This window comes from Rhinolophus sinicus, chromosome 13, assembly GCF_057876585.1.
Source record: "Rhinolophus sinicus isolate RSI-liver-muscle chromosome 13, RSI-T2T, whole genome shotgun sequence".
In the NCBI taxonomy this organism is placed as follows: Eukaryota; Metazoa; Chordata; class Mammalia; order Chiroptera; family Rhinolophidae; genus Rhinolophus; species Rhinolophus sinicus.
This window is the reverse complement of record NC_142513.1, coordinates 17,540,808-17,566,022: the sequence shown is the minus strand read 5'-3', so window position 1 is coordinate 17,566,022 and position 25,215 is coordinate 17,540,808. Positions and strand designations below refer to the sequence as shown.

Below are 25,215 nucleotides of genomic sequence, written 5' to 3'. Positions count from 1 at the left end.
GGATAGTTGCAGGGTACTAGTAGATGAATGTTATCAGGTACAGGAAATTACTTTACATATTTCACCAGATCAGGAACAACAGCCTGTTCCAGGAACCAGCATGTGGTGGGAAGTGGAGGAGGGGTCCTGCTTTATGTCAGAATGAACATCCATTACAATCTGATGGTCTCTTAAAGGGTTAGTCTCTAAAGGGATAGTCTCTAAAGTCCCTGATAGATCTGATGGTAGCAATCTCCTGCTTTTGGCTAGGGTCTCTCCTCCAGAAGGTGTTCAATATTTATTATGTCAGGAATGCTTCTGGTTGAAAGTAAAAGAAAACTCAACAAACTATGGTCCAAATAAGATCCCCCCACTCCCCATAAAACAGGAAGGCAGTCCAGGGTCTGTGGAGCTGCTTGAGTATATCTTGAGATATACTTGAGAACCAGGTTGATTTTGTCATTCTGTTACGCCTTTCTTAGTGTGCCCTCCCCATGGTCTCAAGACTGCTACTGCACCTCCAGTGTTGTGCCTCAGTTCCAAGTATGAAGTAGGGGAAAGGTGAAGGTGACAAACTTCTCCAAAGACTTCTTTTTTATTCTGGAAGGAAAGTTCTCCCTGGGGACTTCGGCCTACATCTTATTGGCCAGAATTTTGTCTCATTGCCACCCTTAGCTGCAAGGGAGTTTGGGAATTGTGTGCTTGCTTGCTTTCCAGCCTCTGTAGTTTAGAAAGGCAAGGGATAAGTGATTGGAATAGATACTAAGTGAGACTCTGAAGGTATTGTCACTTGGCATCTAATTGAAATACATTGCTTTGATCCACAAAATGTTCTGGATATAGCCCTGCTCCTGTACTGGAATATTCTTACGTCTTGTTCTCCTTCCCTCCTCTAGATACTTCTAGCTGCTTTCCTGGCTGTAGGGGTTGGAGATGGGGCAAGGTCTTGAGGAAACACACTTCTAGCCTTTTTAGGCCGATTCCTTTGTCACTACTTCCTAGTAGTGTCTTCTAAGTGAGAATAAGGAGATAGGAGTCAGTGTCTTCTTCGCTCCCTTCTGCTCTTTTCTGTGCCTTCAGCACTACTCAACACCCTGGTAACTTCTTTCCTGGATATCAAGGACAGTCTCAAGCCCAGGTCCTTCCTCCTCTAGTCTCTTGGCCCAAGTTTCCTCCTTTACACTCCCAAGGCACTTGAGCTGTACCTCTCTAATGGCATTTATTGTTTTCTTCGTTGGAGCTGAAACCAATTATTGAAAGCGATACTGTTTACAAAATGTGTGGTGCCTTGTAGGTGCTCAAACTGGTATCTCCTGCTATTATTATTATTAGTGTCTGATCGCCTATATCAGACTCGGCTCCATAATGAGAGGCTCTGAATCTGATGTCTGATTCATCTTTGTAACCCACAGCTGGCCTGGAATTCAGCATTGCTCATAATTAATGCTATGCCCAGGTAATAAGGGGGCGGCGGATAAAGGGTAACATTTCAAAGGAAGGGTGCTGTAATGGGATGAGAGAGATTTCAGAACTTGGGTGGGAGCCAGAATCTTGCAGCGAAGACTCTTATTCCGTCCCTACCTAACACAGGCAGAATCGGGATTGATTCACAGGGACGCAGGTAGAGCACCTCCCGCCCGTACTGCGATGAGGTAGGTGCAACCGTCATTTCACTCCTCCCCCTCCACTTGATCCGGAAAGGGAGGAGGGACTGTACCTCCGCGCGGCGAGCTGGGATAGCTGCGCAGGCGCAGCTTCCGGCTCCGTGTCTCGGGAATTATTTGACGCCACCCGCAGGAGTCCCTGATCTGGCGCGCCGCGCACGCGCAGTGGCCCACTCGGCTCAGGGAGTTATTTGACGCTGCCGTCCCTGGCAGTCGGAAGTTGCCTGAGCAGCGCCTAACCTGCCGGCCCGACCGGCCTTCGTCGTCCCCAAGCGCCCTCAGAGAGTCGCTGACCGGTGGACGGACCGACCGCCTGAGGACAGCCGGCTGGGGCAGCGAAAACGCCCGCCCTATGTCGCAGGTGGCGTGAGGCGGAAGGCCGATTGCGGCCGGCGGTGGCGGCGCCCGCCCCAGCGATGCGGGCCCCGCCCGTCGCCTCAGGTAACCGGGCGGCCCTCCGGGTCGCGGCCGGACCCTCCCCTCTTCTCCCCTCCGGGCGGTCCCGGGACGGCCATGCCTTGTGGTTCGGCCCCGGGTGCTCCAAAGCCCGGCGTTCGGAAGCTCATCTCCGTATTTTTTCTGGGGACCCACGGGGTCCGGGGGAACTTGGCCCTGGAGTCGGCGGCGTCTGTCGGGTCTGTTCTACCCTGGTCTAGCCCTGGCGAGCTGTCCGGCCGGGCGGAACTCTGTCTCGGCAATCTGGGGGAGGGGGCGGGTCTGGAGCGGAGCTAGACAACTCCGGCAAGAATCTGGTCCAGCAGAAAGGTTGGTCCGAGTTGCTGCCGCCCTATGGGGACGATGCTGCCTATTGCACAGTGACAATCGGACGAGGAAGAGTTATTACTGAGACTAAACAGCTAACCCTCGTTAAGCGCTTATTATACGCCAGGCATCGTGCCAGGTCAATGCATTCACCACATCTAACTTCACAACAACCCTGTAAGGTAGGATTATTCTCCCCATTTTACTGACGAGGCAGCCGAAGCCCTGAATGGTTAGGTGACTTACTTGCCGAAGGTCACTTCGCTGGTAATTTGAACCCAAGCAGTCTGACTCCAGATTCAAGTTCTTAACAATTAGGTCAGTGGCTCTCCAATTTTGCTGCAGGTTAAAATCACCTAGGGCAGCTTTTAAAGATTCCTGATGCCCAGGTAGCACACCCATTAAACCAGAATGGGGGTGGGGGTGGGGAGCCAGGCAAGTATTTTTTTTAAAGAACTCCAGATGATTTTAGTTTGTAGCAAAGTTTGGGAACTGCTACAGTGGGTAATTCTGCATCTCAGAAAACGTTTCAGTGTTTCTCTAGTTTAAACGTATAAGAAAAATTATCTGGCAATTTGTTAAAAATGCAAGTTCCACTAGCAGAGATCTTTTTATTAGGCTCACTGACTACGGCACCCTCTTAAAGCCTGCTGGGGGTGGGGAGTAACTTTCTCTGCAGGATTTGAGTCAGCTGGACCTTTTAAAGTGTATATATGTCATGCAAAACTTAGTTTGCAATTTTCCTGAATATACAGTACTCACGGGTGCAGTGTCTCTAACCGCTGGGTCTTCTTTGCATGTGTTGTTCCTCTGCCCAGACTGTCCTCCACACTTTCCCTGCACTCCACCCAAAGGCACACACTTCTGCTCTGTCTTAACACACATGCACATATCCTTTTCTTCCCATTCTGGCTGCATAACTTCCAACATTCAAGATGCCTCCTCCCAGCCACCGTGGGTCTTCCCTACCTGCTCCTTAGCGTTATAATGGAATTTACCAGTTATTTTTCTGTGTTGTGTTTCTGTCTCTTCTACTAGATTATGAGCAAGTTGAACCATGTTTTCTCCATCTCTGTATTCCTCCCAGTGCTTTGACATACAGACTCACAAAGATTTTACTGATTGTTTTCTATTTCCATTTTTGTAAAAGGTATTTGGTACTTTTTAACCTATCGAGTTTTGTTCCTTTTGCTTGGAAATACTCGAGGTTCATTAATTTATCCATCTAGCAGCTGAATAAACACATTGACTTTTTAACACTGGCAAGGCACTATGTAGATCGAACTGTGCAATCAATGTGGGTTGATTTTAAATATCTGATTTTATTACAACCAGATACAATCAATTCTTTAGCAGAAACCTTTTTATTGCCCATAGGCCTTTGCATATGTTCCCTACCTTGTTGTCCAAAATAGTGTTTAGTTGTCATCCATGAAATGTTATTGCCTTGTTGGTAATAGTAAATACTAGAAGATGGAATTGCTGTTGGGAACAATTCATCCTGTTCACCAGGAGAGGTGACATAAGTAGTTAATAAAAATTAAAACTTTGATGTCAGAGGAATTGATATACATTTATTGCAGAATGCCTCATGTACTATTGCCCAACATATTTACATTTTTTAAAGGAAAGCCGGGCAATAAAGATTCTATTCTTGGCTTGTCTTAAAACCATGTAAGACTTATAAAAGTGAGTGAGTATGTGTGTGAAGGTGGTAATGAAGAGGTTTTTGGACAATAAATATATATTTTTTATAGCAGTTAAATATGAAGTATGTGACTGAATAAAAAAGTACACATTTCATAAAATGACATTCTTTGCAACATAAGGATTGTTATAGAAAGATTTTCTTGGTTCAATATTGTACTGTTTATCAATATTTAGGCTAAGGCTAATAGAAACTGATGGGCCAATTCCTGTTAAATTCAGATACTCAGGAAACTTGCTCTTGTTTCTCTGATCAGATATGGACAGAGTATCCAGTTCTGGCCTCAGCACATGGAAGAAACTCAATCTTTAAGCCTGAGGTTTAAGTCTCTAGTTGATCTCCAAAGTAAAGGTGAAAAATTCCACATGCTCAGTTGAAGTCCAGAAGTGACTCTTAATCATGATAGCCTGAGACCTAGAAATGGATTCGATTTCATTCGAGATTCCCATCAGTGTTAGCAGGTGTGTTCCCTGGCGTGTGTAAAGACCTTTTCGATAGAATATGATTTCCTTTCGTACAAGATGATTAAAGTTGTAGAATTAAGGTACATGGAGTTTAATTCTAAGTTTTCACAGGCGAAGAAAGTAGGTAGCTTGCCCAAGAGTACATGGTTGGCTTCTAGCACATCGAGGGCTAGAAAGCAGGCCTCCTTTCTCTGAATGCAGTGTCCCCTTCCACACCCATTCCTCCCATGTGAGAGAATGTCTTTGTTGGTGGTGGTGGTGGTGTGTGTGTGTGGGGGGGGTGAGGGAAGTGGGCAGAGTAGGCTGCTATGTTTGAGATTTTCAATTCGATGTATAGTGAGCGTGTAGCGTGTACTTTGCTATATAAACTGGGGATACCAAGGTAAATGAGACACAGCCCCTGTCCTTAAGGAGTCTGTAGTCAGGGTTGTAATAAGAATAAAAGTGCAGTATCTATGGCAGCTCTGTCAAATAGAATTTTCCGCAGTGCTGGAACTGTTTCATATTTGCCCTGTCCAATGTGGTAGCCACTAACCATATGGGACTATTGAGTACTTGAAATGTGACTAGTGTAAATAAGAAACTGAGTTTCTAATTTAATTTAAATTTAAGTAGTTAGTGTGGATGTGGCTACTGAATTGGACAGAGCAGATTGGAGGCATAAAAGATGAGAACTGGGTGCTGGTGGGGAGCAAGCTGGATATACACACACGCACATGTCTATGTATATGTGTGTGTATATATATATATGTATGTATATACATATATATATTCGGATAGACTAACAAAAGCTACCTGTTTCCATTTTTAGAGAGGAATGTAGGCAGAACCTGTTATTTTTTCTGATATTTCAGGTTTTTGATAGGGTCCCTAACAGTTAGAATCTAGTGCACAGGTGAATACATTTCTTTGTAGCCAAACTTGATTGATAAATTTGCCTTGTAGAATCAATAGGACTACAACAGAAATATGAACTGTGCTCCTTTTGCCTTTGTTAGCAGTAAGGTTATATGGATGACCTTGAGTGTACTTGTGTGCCTTAAAATCCAGTATGGTTCATTTATTTACTCAGTGTTTTGACACCCTGTACCCTATTTTTCCTAAGAGAAACAGGCATGCCTGATAATACATACCTTGTATTTGTACATCTCAAAGTATATTGACTTATGTTGCTTTGTTTGATCCTTCACCCAAGTCACTTTAGCTAGGTACTGCAGGTATTCTCCCTGTTTTACGGATGAGGAAACTATGACAAATGCCAAGAGACTTGTCCAAGGTCATATGATGAGGTATGGAGTCAGAAAAAAGGGAAGAGCATTGGACTTGGAGGCAAGAGGTGGTTTCTTGTCCCAACTCTACTGTTACTTTATGTGACCTGAGCAAGTTATAACCTTACTTTGTTTCCTCACCTAGTGGCTAGTGACATCTGTCTTCCTTAACTTTCTAGGCTTGTTATTGGAATAAAATGAAGTAACATGAAAACTTTGAAAATGATCAGTTAGTTATACAAAGCTACATTGTCGTTAAGCAAGATCTCCAGTATTTTTCTGTTGCATGACGCTCCCTTCATTTTGTTATCATGTTGAATGCTACTGTACTATGGTGTTGTCATGGATTTCTGTCTTCCCTATGAAACCTTCTCTTGGGAAGCCATTGTGTCCTGTTTATAGCTATAAGACCCAGTGGTACCTGCGTCCTAGGACAATAACTGACATGTAACATGTGTTTAAGAAATGTTTGTTTAATGAAATAATTGATGTTTGAATATACAAAATTTTAAAAAATTATTTCTGTAAGTAGACTTGAAGCTCCTTGGGACCAGGGATATATTTATTCACCGTTAATATTCCCTGTGCCTGGTGTATAGAAGGCATGTAATAAATACTGGTTGAATCAATTGATGTAATTAATGTCAGGCTGTGGCCTTAGTGTGTCCACCACTGTATTGATCATTTTGGTAATTTGTCAAATGGGCCAACCTTCATGTTACTCTGCGGTAGTACCTATAAGCCGTATGCTGTTACCCAGCGCATGGTTACCTGATAATAGAAACCTCCAGGGAGATTACCTAGAAAATGAGTGCATGTAGAATTGGGAAGGAATTAAGGGGAACACTGTCATCTTCCCCTTTCTCCATATTTACTTCTAGAGCATTGAAGGTAGAGAGACTTCTCTGCTAGCGGCTCATGTTAGCCACCAGAGCCGAGCTGGGGAGGAGACTCTCAGGATCCTTCACTTAGCAGTCAAAGCCCTTAATCATCTAGCTTCAGTTCTGTCTTCATATCACTGCAGTACCCAGCCCTCCCTGCCTTCTCCCCATCCTTGCTGCCTTCCTCTTCCTTCATATATTAGCCACACTGGAGTTTGCTTTTTTGCTTGCCCTTCAGCCTGTCCGGGACACTTCCATAAAATTTCTTTAATAGGAGTTCAGTTCCCAGTGTTTACTGAATTAATTACCTAGTATTCATAGTGTTTCAAAATTGGTCACTGCTTACCTTTGAAGCCTGACCTGCCACCTTCTACATATAACTTTCTTTTCTCCCACTCTGGTGCTGTTTTTAGTTTCTGGTGCTGTTTTTTTGCTACTTGAAGCAAGCATCCTTCCTCTTACATATTTTTCTTTCCTCCTTTACCTGCCCTTTCTTGCTGTCACTCTTATTCACTCAACTTCTTTCCTCTGTTAAAATTGCAACCTCCCTTCAGTACCCAATTCATATGCCCCATAAGCAGTAGCCTTCCCTGATTTTATCCTGTTGTTTTCCAGCTTAGCCCTTCTTTCAATCAAAAGTAATCTTTTGTTCTCTGAACTTGCACAATATCTTGCCTATAGCTTCTTTAAAAAAAATGGCATTTAGCACTTCAAGTTTCTAATTCATATTGCAGTTACTTATCTTCTCAATTAAACTATAAAATCATTTGAAACAGGAACCAAGTACTATTAATCTATCTCCTTTCTGGTCTTAACACTGCATTGTATATAGTAGATGGTTAATAACTATTTATTGAATAAGTCAACTTGGTGGTTCCTGCCAGTGTTTGAGTATTCATATGTATAGTCGGGATGCTGGCATATACGATCACAATGGTCTATATACGTGACATGATGATGTACTAATAAAAACTTATTACATCAAGTTGTACCAAATGTACCAGTTCCACCACTCAGAACTACTTGCATTTCTCTGAGATCTTTCTAATCGTTAGTCATGTATGCAGTGTATCTAGTTTTAATCATGATATGTATTTTTATCCCTCCGTAGAGCAGCTATCATTTATTGATTGCTTACTGAAGACTAGGACATGTTCCAAACATCTTACGTTGATTCTGTAACTGCTGCAACAACACGGAAGTGGGCTATTATCCTACTGTTAACCCCGTTTTACCGATGAGGCTGCTCAGACACAGAGCTGGAGTAACTTCTGTACGTTTTCCCAGCTTGCAGGTGGTAGAGCTGGGCTTTGAGTCTAAGAAGTCTTGTTCCAGAGCCCTGGCTCTTAACCAGTCCTCCGCTATGTTTTCATGCTTCTCATCTCTATGGGAAATGGCTATGTTATAATATACAGTTTTTATGTTTTGATTATGAAGTTATTCCATTATTGATGGGCAGATAAATTATACCCACTTCCCCATCTTAAGTACAATATTACAGTGAACATCTTGTGTTGTTTTATAAGGACAAATTAAATGGTATTACTGGATCAAGGCACTTGATGTGACTATGTCTCCTGCTATGTGTTGGCAAAACATTTGTTCTGTCCTTGGGTGAATGATTAGAAAAATGACATGAGCCTGCGGTGCCTGACAGGTGTGCCAATTTATTGACAGTGTAGGGCTACAAACCCTATGGCAGGTGGACTCGGCGTTCAAGGCCCCACATTGTTATGCCTGGTGCTGTCCTGAGAGGGTGATGTGAATGGGAACATCCTTGCCCAGGAGGACCGAGGCTGTGCAGCAGTCCTGGCTCCTGAAAGTGATGTTCTCTGAGATCTCTGGATTTGTTGCTTTGGACAGGCTGAGCTGTAACAGCAAGAGGGCATCCTTATTTATGTGCTGAAGGATAAACCGCTCACTGACGAGACTAGGTGGAGGAGAGCGTCACCCTACCACATCGGGCACACTACACTCTGTGCTCATCTTTATTTTCTCTAATGGCAACAAAACTGGAAGTTATGGGACCTCCAAAGCCCAGTCCCTGGGGCATAGGTGAGGTGGGGGACTTCCAGGGCAGCAGTAGGTCATCCATAGGGTATGCCACAGGAACTGTGCTAATTCCGTTACAAAACCAGCGTGTGCCTTTATCTTTGATCAGAGGCATAAACTGACCTACAGATGAGTTCTTTTAAGCCCACGTTGTGTGGATTTTTAAAAAACTGAATTATTTGCCAATATTTAAAGAGTAGGAGACTTCGCAGAAATGTCCAATTTTTCTGTGTCTTGAAACATTGGATTATCTAACAATACTGGGTCTGCATTCCTTCAAGGTAATAGTTGGCTGGGGCTGAGTAGTGGCTGTGCCCTTTAAAGAGAGCCTGTATTTTTCAGTTTGCCACAGTGCCCACCCTACCCGCTTTACTACATATTACATGTTTGGTTCCTAGAGGAGGTGGGGGTGGGGCGGGAGGGCCGCGGGTGTTCCGCTTACTCAGACCTAATATTTAGTAATAACCACTTTATTATCATGAAATTAACAGATAATATATAACCTACCAACACATATAATTACAAAAAAATCAATGACTCTTTAACAAATGAAAAATATAAATTACTATCCTTCCAATAAAATTAGTATTTCAGTAAAAATGCTCAGGTTCTAGAGGACATAACAGAGGAGTGAGATGCTTGTGTCTACTTATAAATTGAGAAGACAATTACGTGGCACTTTTTTTTTTTTCCATGTTTGACATTTTGAAATAAGGGCTAAATAAGTGTATGTGTAGTTCTTGTGATTGTCTTCCTAACAAGTGTGTTAGGTATTAGCAACTCAGATGCGACAAATGGCATGGCCTCTGGTGATGTGATTTTTCTGAAATGGTGAACAGACCTTGGTATGGTAAGATTCTAAATATAAAAAAATTCAACCTTTTTTCAGTTTATATGATTAATTGCATTACTGAGAAATTCAGTAATTCAGTGGCTATTATAAAAGCATTTATATATAAGATGGAATTAGATTTTTAGGCTTAGGCAGTTGAGAACAGAATGATTTTCTGGCAGACGTTTGAAAGTCATGTGAAGTGTAGCGTAATTGTTCATTGTGCAGGACTGTCTCCTGCATTGCAGGATGTCTAGATTTCCTGGCTCTGCCCATAAATACCAATAACACGCCCCCATCATTGTGTAAACGAAAAGTGCACTTAATATTTCCAAATTACCCCCTAGGGACAGTTGTTTTCTGTTGAAAAACGTTACCCTAGGCTCTTGAATGTGTGCTGCTGGCCTTACCTCCTAATCCGAACTGAGTTCTTATCACTTGTTTTGCTAGTTCAATAGATACAGAACTGCTTTACTTTGTGTTTTTTTGATTTCCTTGTTTCCAATGTTGGTTTTCTCTTCATTGTTTTATCTAATTTGCCTGTAATTATAATGCACATTTTTGTCTTAATGTTTTTGTCTGTATGTATTTTCATAAAGTTTAGCATCTATTTTTTTCTATTTAGACATTTTTAATATTTTAGTTCAACTTTATAATTATATCCTCACTGTACCTTTCTACATTACATGTTTCTTGTAAGCATTTATTACATTTTCTTACATTTAATCATTTAAGCATTGATAGAGTTAAACATTAATAGAGTTAAAGAATTAAAATTTCTCACATTTAAAAACTTTAAAAAGTTTTTGAGAAGAATTCAAGAGGTATGAAACCTGTTTTGATTGTTTTTTCCTGGTGTTTTTTTAAAGAATGATACTCCTGTCTTTACTTCAGAATTGGGAGAGGTGGTAGCTGTTTCTTAAAATGCAGATTCCCAGGCCCCACCCAGACCTACAGAATTAAAGTTTCTAGGGTTGGGTCCTTGGAATATGCATTTTATATCAGAGCACCTTAGGGTTTTTGTTTTTGTTTTTCTTTGTTGTTTTTTTTTAAGGAGGGTACAGCGCACGAACCAACAACCTTGGTGTTATTAGCACCCGCGCTCTAACCAACTGAGCTAACCGGCCACCCCTAGATGATTTTTAATGTATACAATGCAGTTTGAGCACTAACTTGTCTTTTTTTTTTTCTTCCTTGAAACATGTTTTTCTTCCAATAATGTGTTATCTGGAATGGATGCTTAATATTAATTAAATATTCCTTAAATATTTGGAAACCATCAAGTACTTTTTTATTTTTCTAATAGCTTAAAACAAAGGACATTTTTCAATTTTTGTATACGGCATGCAAAATTTTGGACATAAAGGGAACACCTTCTAATGTCTTCCTTTTTCCATGGGTAAACCTTGACATTCCTAAACATTTATTCAGTACCCACTGTGTGCCAGGGACTACTCAAAGATTCAGGAAGTGAGGTTTCCTTTCAGAAAGGGTTGACACACTTGTGGTGAAGATATCTTTACACAGCTAAGGGGTAAGCTGATGTGAAGCTCGATGTGGACAGCCTGTAATAGGCACTCCACGCTGGGGAGGAGGGGTGATTTGAGGAGTCGAGTCAAGTTTTACCAAAGAGAGGACCTTGAGCTGTGCCTTGAATGAGTACTTAGACGGTGCATCACAGTGGGGAATGGCAGTTCGGTCACTGGAAGTAGTGTAAGCAATATGGGTATGAAAAAACTTGCTGGGTTTGAGGAATCACCAGTAATTCTTGTTGGCTGTAGCTTGTGGGTGTGTATGGAGGGGAAGAGGGAAGTGGCAATAGAAGATGAGGCTGGGAAGTGGAATAAGCAATTTTAGTTAGCATTCTAGCAAGCCTTTGTTTTGTTCTTTTAATTGGATAAAATCATCTGAAATTTTATATAGAAGAATAAATGCCCAAGAATAGCCAATAAAGTTTTTAAAAAGAACAGTGGAAGTGGAGGAGGCCTCCTTTCCAGATATTAAAAAAGTTTATGAAGCCACTGAATTTAAATCATTACGCATTAGCACAGGAATAGAACAGTTAAACATTTATAAACAGATTCCTATATAAATGAGGACTTACTATATGACAACTGGTATTTCAGTTCATTAGGAAATGATGTATTTTTAATAGGTGATGCTGGCACAACTGACTCTATATCGAGAAGAAAATAAAATTGGACCTTTTCTACACCTCTTGTAGAAATAAATTCCAGATGAATATAAAACTTACATGGGAAGAATTAAATAGTTGTCTTGCATGGAAACCTAGTAGGCTACATGACACTAGGGTTATGTTTTCAAGCTTTTGGACTTAGACCCATAACAAATGTATTTTATACTGTGACCCAGAACATATGCATATATAAAAAAAAATGAAGCAAATTTCATAGAACATTCCTTACCTTTACTATGTGTGATGCCTTTATTGTATACCTGATTCCACGTAATTAAAAACTAAGTGTTACCCATTACATTTATTTCATGACCCAGTGTTTGAAAAACACTGATAAAGGAGAAGGGGGAGAGACACCACCTAAGCCAGACTCAAAACTAGAAGCTATAAAATAAAGATAAATATTTGGGTAGAACAATGAAATTCTACTTCATACCTACTGAATTGGCAAATCAATCAATCAATCAATCAATCAATCCATCAATCAATTAGATTCCTGGCAGGATATTGGGGATGAAAGGGGGAAAGGGCTCTCATCCATTCCTTATGTCAATGGGAATTGTTACAGCTTTTTTGGGAAGCAATCTGGCAAGACCTATTAACATTAAAATTACATATATCCTTTGACCCAACAGTTTCACTCTTGGGAACTTGTTCCATAGAAATTAAAAGGCCACTGCTCAAAGATACGTGAACAAGCATGTTTATTGCATCAGTATTGCCTGATGACAAAAAAAAAAAAAAAAAAAATGGAAATGAAGTAAATGTACTTCATTAGGAGACTGGTTGAATAGATTATGCCACGCCATAGATTATGTCATGGAATATTACACAGCCATTAAAAAGAATCTATTAATTGGAAGGATATTCATGAGGAATTGTTGAACAGGGAAAAAAAATGTACAGAAAAGTATACAATGCCTAGTTATACATGTATATAAATTAATAAGATTGAGTTAAGGTAGAACAAAATACAAGAGGAAACGTTAGGTTGTTAAAATGGATTATGTACCCAGTGAAGTGAATTATTTGGTCAGGGAATGAAGCCAAACAAAAAATGAAAGTGTTGAAAAAGCATGCTAAAACAAAACAAAACAAAAAAACGTGTATAATATTGTGCATTTATGTAAAAGAGTATATAAATATAAATATATATATAGTGTATGTTTTATACAGTATGTATTATACTGTATGTATACTATATATGTATCCATGTGTGTGTGTGTATACTGGGGGTGCCAAAAAAAAAAACAGGTGCCAAAAAAATGTGTACAAATGGACACTTTGGTCAGTGTTGTTCAAGCAGTAGTTCTCCATAATCAGAAGTGTCTGGACGCTGATGGTAACCACTTTGAGCACCTCTTGTAATTGCAGCAGTCAAACATGACTTGTATTCATCCTTTGTTATTGGTATATATTATTACAATTTTAATAGTTTGTTCCTTTCTTAAAGTGTCTATACATTTTTTTGCCACCCCCGGTATATATTAATTTTTAAAAGGTGAGGAAAATGTGTGGTATGGGAATAAGTTGTCATCTGATGGGGGTGGCCCCCTGTCAGAGCTTTCCTTTTTCCTCTTCCATTTTTGAGAGTGCTTATTTTGGGGGTGGGGCACCAGGATTTCCTTGGGGGGAATGCTATAAATCCTGAGGAAACTGAGGCGATTTTAATAGTTACATCCACCCTTCAGATTGTAGATACCTTGTTCAATGCTGGCCCATCCCTCCTGCCTTCCCAGTTCAGGGCCTCTTTGTCCAGAGGAGGAGGACATCAGACCTCACAGGGCCACTGAAAGGTACCAGGGCCCAGAGTCCATGAGGTTCCAGAAGGAGCTGAGAAGATTAAATCAAATGGGGGAGGGTTCACAAGAGGGAAGGGCAGATGGTGAGTTCCTCTGTATGGAAAGAAGAAAGAACGGTAGTTTAGGACTAGTTTGTGAATGACTGACTTTCATGCTGAGGACTTTTCTCTTCACTCTTAGGCCTGTGATTCTCAAACACCATATCCTCTTGAAAAACACTGATACTTGATGAGCTGGAATGAGGTTTTCTAAGATAAAATTCAACAATGTTAGTCGCTTCCCAATTTGAAGAAAAATTAGCTTAAGGGATAGAACTTTTGAAAGATCACGTGTATCCATGTATTTTGTTTAAACACTGCTGTCTGGGCAAACATTTCAGAGCAAGTAGAAAATGGAAGTTAACAGAAATAAATTGGAAAGGCTTAACCGTCCTTGATTCTCTTCATGAATGTGGCATTTATGATTGTAATATTTACATTGCATTCATACAGCTATGTTCTTGTAGCCAAAATCTCTCATTTGTATGGTAGACTTGGGTACCATTGCATGGAGAATATGCATTATAGGGAGAGGCAGTACATGCCATGGTTAGGAGCATGTGGGTTAAAACCCCAGCTCTGCCACGTTATAGCTCCGAAGCCTTGGGTATCGCTCTGAAGCCCCTCTATGCCTCAGTTTTTTCATCTGTGAAATAGAGATAAATTACTTCATATTCAGAGTTGTTTTGATGATTACATAAGTAGCATGTAGTAAATGCTCAGTAAGTGGCAGCTCTTAATATGTTTTCTGAAGGACACTGTGACATCTAGGTGTTTCATTACCGGAAGTTTGTGTGCCACTGCTGCAGGGAATGAAATACTCCCAAAGAATATTGTGTCTCATTTGAGGACATTGGTGGGCAATTTCAGGGGTATGTTTCCAGCATGTATTAGGTACGTGGAAACCATTGACTGAAAACTCTGGGTCTTAGAGTAAACTCTTTCCTTTGTCTTCCTTTCCTACTTAGGGCACTCCATTCTTCCATCCTCTTCTATCCTGGAACCTAGCGAGGAGGATTCCCTCATGCTGTGAGTGTACCAGATCTGATCGTTTTATTCCCTGCACAGTGGCCGTCTGTCCCAGCTCTGCTCCGGGGCTTCTGAGGGCTCCTGTGGGAAGGTGCTCAGACAGCTGCTTCCCAGGCTCTGCCTTCCTCCCAGGTCTCACCGTGAAGCTATTTTAGGGTACTCCTCAAAACATTCAGATGTGGTTTTTTTCTCAGTCTTCTTGAGGCAATGTAGTTGCAGCTTCTTTATCTTGCCAGGTAGGGTAAATCTGTATTTTACTTCCCCTTATTAATTTACAACAGTATAATTTGTCACGTTGTCTTTTGTCTTGTCTTTTCAGGTGCCATTTGGATAGTCCTTTAGCGGCACGATGTACTCTGAATGGAGGTCTCTGCATTTGGTGATTCAGAATGATCAGGGCCACACGAGCGTGCTGCACAGCTATCCAGAGAGCGTGGGGCGAGAGGTGGCCAATGCCGTGGTCCATCCTCTGGGGCAGGCCTTAGTGACTCCTGCAGTGGCTGGCAGCGAGAGTTTGTTAAAAACCGACAAAGAAGTAAGTGTTTCTTCATTTCATTCTATGTGAAGATATAAGTTAATGAAAAATTTATTTAACGTTGTCTTTTTCATGGATTTGTGCCCATTGTAGTGTGCCTTCTCCATTTTGACTTTGTTTGAGTTGAGAGTTGGGGGCTCAGAGTTTGTGGCAGTTACACGGAATGGGTTGTACCAGGTGCTGGTGGGACTTCTGACTAGCCCGACTCAATTATCCACCTGAGCTACGTGCCTGAGACCGTCTTGAGTGTCAGGCCTTTCTCCTATAAGCTCAAGGCTCAGTCTTCAGCTTTCCACTCAGAGGTGTGTTTGGAAGGTCTTCATTCCTATTTGAGGAGCGTTTTTCTCTTTTCGGAGTATCCTCGCAGAGACTTACCTGAGGACCAGCACTGGCCCTGGCATGCTGTCCTCTTGATGTATTTGTAATCCCTGGCTTCCGTCTCCTGGGAAGAGATGGCATATGAGTGGATAGAGGTGCTTTGGTGCAGGCCTTGTTTATCCTCCTTTGCCACCCTCACAGGATATAAGAGAACAGTCCTTGAATCCTGTGTCCTCTACAATTATACAATAAAACCATCACCGAAGATGTCTTCTCTTTTGTCTTTTATCTGAGAATTAGGGATTTGCAACCCCTTTTAAAATTCTTCCTCTTGTGCAGCTAAATCCTGCCCTCACCCTCTGATGTGTCACATCTTCACTGTGCTGTTACAGTCTTCTTGAACATTCATTGCTGTTGAATATATCACATATATTACATTACATTATATTGTTGTACATTTTCTACTCTTAGCCTTTGTAGTTGTTTTTGAGCTTAAAAATTTCAATCGTGTATTTATCTTGATGCAACTTTAGTTTTAAGCTGTGGAAGTCTTTTCGAATTCTCAATTTCTGTCAAACAATTTAGCTGTTCTTTTTAGCTTTGTGATATCTACGAATGGTCAGTATATAGTCTAGTTTTCTCTTTTTTTCCTAAGTTAAAATGTTGGCATGGCCGTTGGTATGCCATGGGCACCTTCTTCTAACATGATTTTGATGCACTAATCCACTGTTACTCTCTCATCTGGTGTTTCCACCAGTTATAAATCGAGCCATCCTACCTTCCTCTGGGCCATATGTCTCCATCTTAGGCACGAGGATATCCTGCATCTCTCCAGATTTCTTGCCAATGCCCAGTTCTCTTTCACAGAGAAGGCTGTTAATGGCAGCGTGAGAATAGCTTCAGATTGCTAGTTGGAAGACCAGGGTTCAACTGCTTAATTTTGCTAAGCTTCAGTGTTCTTATCTATAAAGTGAGGATAGTTTACCCTCGAACACAGGGTTATTTTGATGGTTAGATGAAAGTGCTTCATAAACTACCAGGATTATGTAATTGTCAGCTGCATCCACAGTAACCCTGTTAATAAAGGAATGAAGCTTGTCAGGCATGACTTGTTCTTTTTCAGCAGGCTGGTTCCCAGTGACCATGCTTCCCTTTTATAAGTGCTCCCTGATTATCTGCTTAGTAATTTGTCCCAGTTGTGTCTGGAATTCACTAAACTTTCCAGTTTACAGTATCTGTAATATACTTTCATTCTCTTTTGCAAATTGAGCTATTTTCCCTTTCTCATCTCACCTTATTCACTCTTTATGACTGTAGGCAGTGGTTCAGCAGTCTCTTAGGCAAGTTCTTGCAGCCTCTCGGATGTGATTCAGATGGGTCAGGAGGCTGGAACTCATTTAGTGCAGCTAAGTGCCTTGTTAAAAACGTACCCAGCTTTAGTCCCTTCTCACTTGTGTTTGTTCTTTCCATTTTAAATATTATTTTCCTTGGCAGAGAAAATAGTCACAAGATAAGAGTTGAGCAGTTCATTTTCTTTCCTATTGTCTGTTGACATTGCATAATCTGGAAATGGAATGTGGTTGAATTTATGTACACAATTTCTTAAATACGTGTGTAACCGTATACAATTAAGTGGAGAAAAATATCTAAAATTTTCTATTTCTGTGCTGCCATTCTTTATGGAAAATCAAGATGACCTGTACTTACTTTTTATTTCACAGAGCGAACAGTAATATTGTCTAAAGGGTAAATGCCGACATAGGCTTACTATTTAGAAATAAGTATTTTCTTCTTTTTTTATTTTTCCCCCCTTCTGTTTTTTCCCCCCCCTTTATTCCTCCCGACTCCTGGTCAAGCCTGTTGTTTCTCAGTCTAGTTGGGTAGGGCAGTTCCCTGGCCCATGCTGGTATTATGAGCCTAGCGCTGCCCCCCGTTTGAGGCAGTCAGTCGCCGTGCAGCTCACGCTGGCTGCCCGCTCACGGCGTCACATGGCGGCACTCCGCAGCTCCGCCAGCCTCCAGCTGCTCATGGCAGCCCAGCTCCAGGGAGAGCTGTTGTTCACAATTATAGCTGTAGCGGGCGCAGCTCACTGGCCCATGTGGGAATCGAACCACTGACCTTGGCGTTAGGAGCTCGGTTCTCCAACCACCTGAGCCACTGGGATGGCCCTATTGTCTTCTTAAATCCTTTGCTTAGGAAATGTCCGAGTATGTTTTATACATGGAGAGTGCTTTCTCTAGCATAAATCTGATCTTAATGGTGAGATGAATACACCATCAGTTGAGAAGGTTTTTTTTGGCAATAAAAGAGGTTAATATTTTAAATCAGTCTACTGAGATATAGATAGGGATGTGTGATAATTCTATATGTGTATTATCTTTTGTTTAGGTAAAATGGACCATGGAAGTAATTTGCTATGGACTGACCCTTCCATTGGATGGAGAGACTGTAAAATATTGTGTTGATGTATATACAGATTGGATTATGGCTTTAGTGTTGCCGAAAGATTCTATTCCATTGCCAGTTATTAAAGAACCTAATCTGTATGTTCAAAGTATACTAAAACACCTACAAAATCTTTTTGTACCAAGGTAAGCTATCCCTGTCTATCTGGCCTATTATCAGGATCATAGTAAAATATTCATAAATGTTATTTTTTTGTTAGTCCTTTGAACAGTTTACTTTTACTACTTGTTCAATTAAAGAGTATATTATTAGGTTAGTGCAAAAGTAATTGTGGTTTCAAAGGTTAAAAAGAACTGCAAAAACCGCAATTACTTTTGCACCAACCTAATACCATGTTTCCCCCAAAATAAGACTTACCCCGAAAATAAGCCCCAGTTAAGATCTCAGCCAGACGGACGCATTTAGTACATTATGATGATGTTCCAGAAGATGACATGACTGTATTTGAATAAATGTAGATTGTCATACCTGAAAAAAGAAGACATCCCCTGAAAATAAGCCCTAATGGAGCAAAAATTAATGTAAGACCCAGTCTTATTTTCAGGGAAACACGGTAATATAAGTGATAGGAGAGATAGGTTTACATAATGTTTACTAGGGGTTTTTAACAAGTGTGTATTCATTTTAAAGGTTTTGGCTTTTCTTTTAAATCTGATAGCTATTCGATATTAAAATACTGTGAACTCTTTCCCTTCCATTCAAAAAGACATACTTTTGTTTATCATAATTCTTATATCCACTTAAGCTAAAGGCAACTAAGCCTTCTACCTTAAAATGAATCTTTCCTATGAGAGAATGAAGACATTGAAGTAAGCAGACTTGACATTATTATGGGCCATTTTGTAGTAGGCCAACAGATTATCTTGACAGTTTGTTACTGATTTTCACCCCATCGCTAAGCAGACACCTTAAATATTGTAATGTAGTATATGTGTCTTAGTTGTGCTTAAACTTTGTTCTGTTTCTAAAAAAATTATGTCATTGTAAAGAATTTGGGAAATATATAAATTAATGGAGAAGAATGCATTAGTTCCCTGCCCATTTGTGGGGATTTTCTGTAAAAAAAATCTGTTTTTATCTATTTTCAATGTGTTGTTTTTTTTTTTTTGGGGGGGAAGAAGGGGAACAGGACTTTATTGGGGAACAGTGTGTACTTCCCAGGCCTTTTTTCCAAGTCAAGTTGTTGTCCTTTCAGTCTTAGTTGTGGAGGGCTCAGCTCAGCTCCAGGTCCAGTTGCCATTTTCTAGTTGCAGGGGGCACAGCCCACCATCCCTTGCGGGAGTCGAACTGGCAACCTTGTGGTTGAGAGGACGCATTCCAACCGACTGAGCCATCTGGGAGGCAGCTCAGCTCAAGGTGCTGTGTTCAATCTTAGTTGCAGGGGGCGGAGCCCACCATCCCTTGCGGGACTCGAGGAGTTGAACTGGCAACCTTGTGGTTGAGAGCCCACTGGCCCATGTGGGAGTCTAACCGGCATTCTTCGGAGTTAGGAGCATGGAGCATGGAGCTCTAACTGCCTCAGCCACCGGCTGGCCCTATTTTCAATGTTTTTGAAAGAGGCAAGGAGGCTTGCCTCCTTTTAGAAAAGTTCTGGTTAGAGCTTTTGGTCTGTCTGATGGTGAAGGATTTTGACTCATCCAAAAACCAGCTCCATAAATTTTAGCTTTTTAAATATAGAAGGAAAATTACTTTGGAAAATCTGAATTGAAAAGGAAAAATCTCCATTAAGAACTCTGGTGTCAAGGTCAAGTGAAACTCCTTACTTGTCTGAAATGCTTGCTCTAATCTGGCCCCAACCAGAATAGCTGCTACTAAATCTGCGTGAGAACTGCTCTTTGGTCAGACAGACTCATAAATTCAGCATTCCCTAAGACCCTGAAACATCTTCCCCTGCATCACCTAGCCTTCAGTTTTCCTCCTCCTCTTCTTCTTCCTCTCCCTTTTCCTCTGCCTCCTCCCACCCCCTCCTCTCCCAGCGGTCCTCATCTCACTTGTGTTGGTTTATCTTAAATTCTGCCTTGTAAGGAGAAGCCTTACGTAACCATTGAGGCCCACAGTGATCGCACCTTCTGTGAACCTGTGTGGTACTTACTTCCCGTGTCACTCTTACCTCTCCACTGTTTTATTCCTTATCTTTTAAAATGTGTATGTCTCATTTCCCTATCTATTATTGTATATATTTTGGGCTTCCATAGTGCCTGGTGCAATACTGGTATTACCTTAGGTGTGGATTAAATGCTGGTTGCTTGTATTTATTGATTTCAAATGGAAGTAATAACAGGAAATGCTTGGTGGTAATTAGCATATTGTTTGTGGCTCAGCTGGTTCTTCTCAAATGGTATAATACTTTTAATGCTTTCTTATCTTCCCATTTAGGAGACTGCTTTGTTGGCCTTTTTGTTTGTGCATGGGACAGTCTCACGAGTTGTATTGTTACTGTGTCTCTGTACCGTTACCACCTCTCAGTACTCAGTTAATTTCTATTGATGAAAAAAATCAATGGCATTTGAATTTAATTAGGCTTTTGCTTTTCTCTTTTGAGAAAAAACTACTTTATAAACTGTTCATTTTATTGTTTAGTAATTAGCTTGTTTTCTCAAAAGCGTGTGTACATACTTCTGAGAGGGCACCGAACTGAGTATTAGCGTTCTCCTGTCCAATAATGTCTTAGAGAACTGAGTAATTTCAGTGCTGAATATTGAGTTACAATCTCATCTCCTATTACTGGAAACTTCATTTTTTACTTTTTGATTCAGATAGTTCACAATTATCATCAAGTTTACTTAGTTGTTTCTATAAAAAGTGACACTCAAAATAGAAGAAACTGCGATTTACCACTTTGCTAGAGATTAAATCAAAGTGGATGTAACTTTTTTTTTTTGCCTATCAGTTTGATTTCTTTGGGGGTTTTTTTTTTGCATAATTGAGAGTGAACCATCTTTTAAAAATGATCAGGATTTTGATATATTGCTCAACTATACTGTACTTGAAAAAACGTGATGTTATAAAGTAGTGGTTGGCAAACTATTCTGTAAAGAGCCAGATAGTAAATATTTTAGGCTTAGTAGGCCATATGGTGTCTGTCACAAGTCCTCAGCTCTGCTGGTAGAGAGAAAGCGGCCACAGACAATAATGTAAATGAATGAGCCTGGCTGTGTTCCAATAAAACTTCATTTACAAAAACTGATGGCAGGCCAGATTTGACCCATAGGCCATAGTTCACCAGTCCCTGTTCTAGAAGTTTTTCTAAAGAGCATGTTACTTTTGAAAATATTGAGAGGGAAGGAAAATCTCTGGTGTTTAGACTTTCCTATTTAGTTTTTAGTAAAGATTACCTTGCTTCTCTTAGCTTTAGAAACTTGGAAACTGCTCTTGAATTGAGGCTTTCTGAGTAAGGCTGCTAGACCTAAGGACCAGATGTTTCCTTCCCTGCCACTGGGCAGACAGCTGGAAATAGTGGGCGGGCCTCGGTCCCATGTGGGAGGCATGCAGTGTGACTGCCAGCTTGGAAGGGTGTCAGCCCCAGTATCACTGGTGGCATTCTGATTTCTTATTCTGGGCCTCCTCTTAGATGGCCAGATGAGGTTTGGGGCTATTATATAATTTCATATTCTTCTTCAAGTAGCAGAGCAACAGACACAAGCTTGAGCCCTTATGGACTGGATTCACCTCCACCTGAACGTGGGACAGCTCCCTGCTCCTGGGGGCTCTTGGCTTTTCCTAGGTGAATGTCTCATCATTTGCGTTAGGTCTGACTTCTTTTGGGAAAACTTAGTGGTGTCATTTGTTTGCACCTCTGGGGTAAGTGTCTGATTTTCTGGCTTAGAATCTGAGAATCTCTATCCTAAGGTTGGGGTAGGAGTTCCATGGGTACTCACTTCATTTTCCGGATTTCTTGAGGAGTCTCTGAGATTTCCTACTTTGATTCACGTGTGTGTGTGTGTGTGTGTGTGTGTGTGTGTGTGTGTGTGTAAGGGTTTATTTGAGCTAAATTGATGACATGCCGGGGAGCAAGATCTCTAATGCTCCGGAGAATAACAGTTTTGCAGCTTTTCTTATGCATTTAAAATTAAGGAGGAATGATTCAAACATTTTTCTACCAGTTTTTTTGTGTTGTGTCACAATATATAGGAACTTGGCCTCAAGATTTATTTCAATAACATTAGTTACTTGTCTCGGCTTTCACATAGGAGGTCTGGAGGCCAACCCACCATTCGCTGATGCAGTGGGTTTCCTACTGGTCTCAGAATTCTCAGATTGTCTACTTTGGAGAGTGTGGATAAGGCGTGGGACTTGGACCTCTATCTTCCTTCCTCTTCAACCCGAGCCCTAATACTTTGACCTGTATTATCCCCTTGGATAAAAATGGTACTGGGCACTAAAAAGAGTTACATAACTATTCTTCTAGGGTATTTTGAGAACCTTTGGAGCCCTCATCTTGGGTTAAGTTGCCTTTATAGTAGCACAGCAGTGGCAGGTGCTCATCTCGGAGGCAATTACTTTCCCACCTCATGTTCTGTTAGGATATTCCTTTGGATCCAGAGGCTCTTTGCTAGCAGATACTAGCTTCAAAGACACTGTGAGCACTAGAATTCTTGTGAATGTGTGTTTAAAATTTTGTTTTTTAAAGAATGCAAAGGCTATTCTGCTTCAATGTGAGCAGCAGGAGTGGCGTTGGGTATTCATTCATTCATTCAGCAGAAACCTATTGCATACCTTTTGTTATGTGCCAGGCATCACATGATAGACATAGATAATCCAGAGTTGAAGCTTACATTTGTGGTCTCCCCTTCTCTACCCAGGAGCTTGCAAGCTCTGATACAAGTGGTAGGCTGAGATCTGAGTGCTGAACTGTATGACGGGGAAGAAGGAACTGTGACCTAAAGAGGGTGTGCCTAGCCTTGTCTGCTGATGCTCTTAGGGAGCGTCATGGACCATTGCTTGCTGCGTCCATAGTTACCTGTCCTTACGCTGTTGCTTTCTCACCTCCAGGCCGCTCAGTGATATGTTCTCTCTTCTTCAGACAGGAACAAGGCTCCAGTCAGATCCGACTATGCTTACAGGTCCTGAGAGCCATTCAGAAACTGGCCCGTGAGTCATCCATCATGGCCCGAGAAACCTGGGAAGTCTTACTGTTATTTCTCCTGCAGATTAATGACATACTTCTAGCCCCGCCAACTGTTCAAGGTTTGTTAATTTTTTTTTCTAATTTATTTCTGAGCTTCAAAGACAGTTTACTTTTAAATTTTGGCATAATAGTTGACAAACCAGGGTTAACAATTCTTAGAATGGAAACCTTCAAAGGCACAATATTAGGTTATTTTACCTTCAGTGATGGTAGGGAGGGACTCAGTGAATTAATGCATTTTTTATAGTGATAGGAACAGTAGTAGCTTGTTTGATATATTAGATAGAGCCTGGATAAGAAACAACTAATTAAATTAGAGCCTATATGTAAGGTACCTGATTACAAAATAGCTATCAAAGTAGACTCTGAAAACTTGATAGGTACAGAAGATAATTTTGTTCAGCAGATGAAACCTACACAGTCTTAAAGTGTTCCATTTGGAAGTATGACAGTATTCTGCTTGTTACTTAGCCATTAAAAAGCCTCCAATAAGGCTTCAGAGTGTATTTTAGAAGCCCTGTTTTGTATGTGATAGCACAGTATACACAGACTATGAGTTGATATTCTAGTTCTAAATTCCCTGTTACTTATTCATATGTGTAGTCTCTTACTAACACACGTGTGAGTGCGCTTGTGCTCGCACAGGTGCTATGTCCAGAAAACATCTAAAAGGAATCATGGACTTTGTGTTGAAAGGGACCCCACAATAGGAATACCCTGCCTGGTGTCGACGCTAGCTGCCAGTCACTGTCAGTGTTCTCTGCTACACACTCCCCAGGCCTGGGATCTCAGCAATACAAGGCAGGCAATTTATCCCCTTCTGGGGCTCATGATTGTTGAAACTTTGTTTTTTGCTCATTTGACTTACACATCCGTATAACTTTTCCTTCAAGCAGCAAGTTTGCCTTCTGGAGCTATGCCGAGTATAGACCTCTAGTTCCCTAGTACAGACCACTAGTCCCTAGTTCCAGGACTCAGAGCCGACAAACAGCTCTGTTTTCGTGGTTGAGGCTCTGTCCTGTGCAGCACTAGTCATTTTGCTTCCTCACTTGAAGGGGAGGCTTTCAAACACCTGAAATAATTTATAACTAAGTTTGGAGTAGAAAAACCTGGGTATTGGTTCTGATTCTTTTCATTATTGGCTGTCTGAACTTGGGCCGATTTAAGTTACTTAAATTTCCTGAACCTAAGTTTTCTCATCTTCAAAATGGGTTAATTTATAATTGGTAATAGGTATTATAAATATCTATCCTGGGGTAGCCGTTTGGCTCAGTTGTTTAGAGTGCAGTGCTCATTAACACCAAAGTCGCTGGTTCGATTCCCTCATGGGCCAGTGAGCTGCACCCTCCACAACTAGATTGAAAACAACAACTTGACTTGGAGCTGATGGGTTCTGGAAAAACACACTGTTCCCCAATATTCCCCCCCAAAATTTAAAAAAAAAAAAAAAAAATATATATATATATATATATATATATATATACACACCCTGTAGAATTCATGTGAGGCTTATGGGAGGTCGTGTGTATCAACTACTTGGCACAGAAACTGCCTCCTAGTAGTCAGTCCTCATAGGCACTCGTCTTTTCCTTTCTCCCCTCTGTGCTCCTGTCCCACTTGCTAGAGGATTGAGATCTTCAATATACAAGCACTGGGCCGGGTGACTTGAAATCTTTCAAAGTGATAATTGGTTGATGGATCCATGCTTTCCCTCCTAGGAGCTCCTAAGAATAGTTTCCTGTTCTTACTATTAAATGGTTATTTGAAAGTCAGAACTTAACATTGCATTTATTTTAATTTTTTGACCAATTCTCCCAAATGAGTGAATTAAAGATTCTGCTTTAAAAAGTAAGTACACCAAAGATACGTTTTCTTTTTGTTGGAAAGGTGGCATTGCTGAGAACCTGGCAGAGAAGTTGATTGGTGTTCTCTTCGAGGTTTGGTTACTCGCGTGTACTCGGTGCTTCCCAACACCTCCATACTGGAAAACAGCCAAGGAGATGGTGGCTAACTGGAGGCACCACCCCGCCGTGGTGGAGCAGTGGAGCAAGGTCATCTGTGCGCTCACTGCCAGGTGGGTTATCACTGACCT

At 41.0% G+C, this 25,215-nt stretch overlaps 1 protein-coding gene across 7 annotated transcripts in view; it reads left to right on the top strand.

Annotated features, from left to right (window-relative positions):
- The first annotated feature begins 1,807 nt into the window (after positions 1-1,807).
- Positions 1,808-25,215, top strand: part of RALGAPB (Ral GTPase activating protein non-catalytic subunit beta) — an 86,784-nt gene continuing 63,376 nt past the window's right edge. The window contains exons 1-6 of one of the 7 annotated variants that reach the window (XM_074317947.2): positions 1,859-2,084; positions 14,616-14,676; positions 14,996-15,211; positions 17,918-18,120; positions 23,019-23,182; positions 25,011-25,197. In XM_074317947.2, coding sequence (XP_074174048.2) covers positions 15,026-15,211; positions 17,918-18,120; positions 23,019-23,182; positions 25,011-25,197 — 740 coding nt within the window. In that variant the 5' untranslated portion in view covers positions 1,859-2,084; positions 14,616-14,676; positions 14,996-15,025. Of the gene's footprint in view, positions 2,085-2,564; positions 2,588-14,615; positions 14,677-14,995; positions 15,212-17,917; positions 18,121-23,018; positions 23,183-25,010; positions 25,198-25,215 lie in introns of those variants that run through there. The other 6 variants (XM_074317949.2, XM_019750223.3, XM_019750217.3 and 3 more) reach the window with 6 other exon arrangements.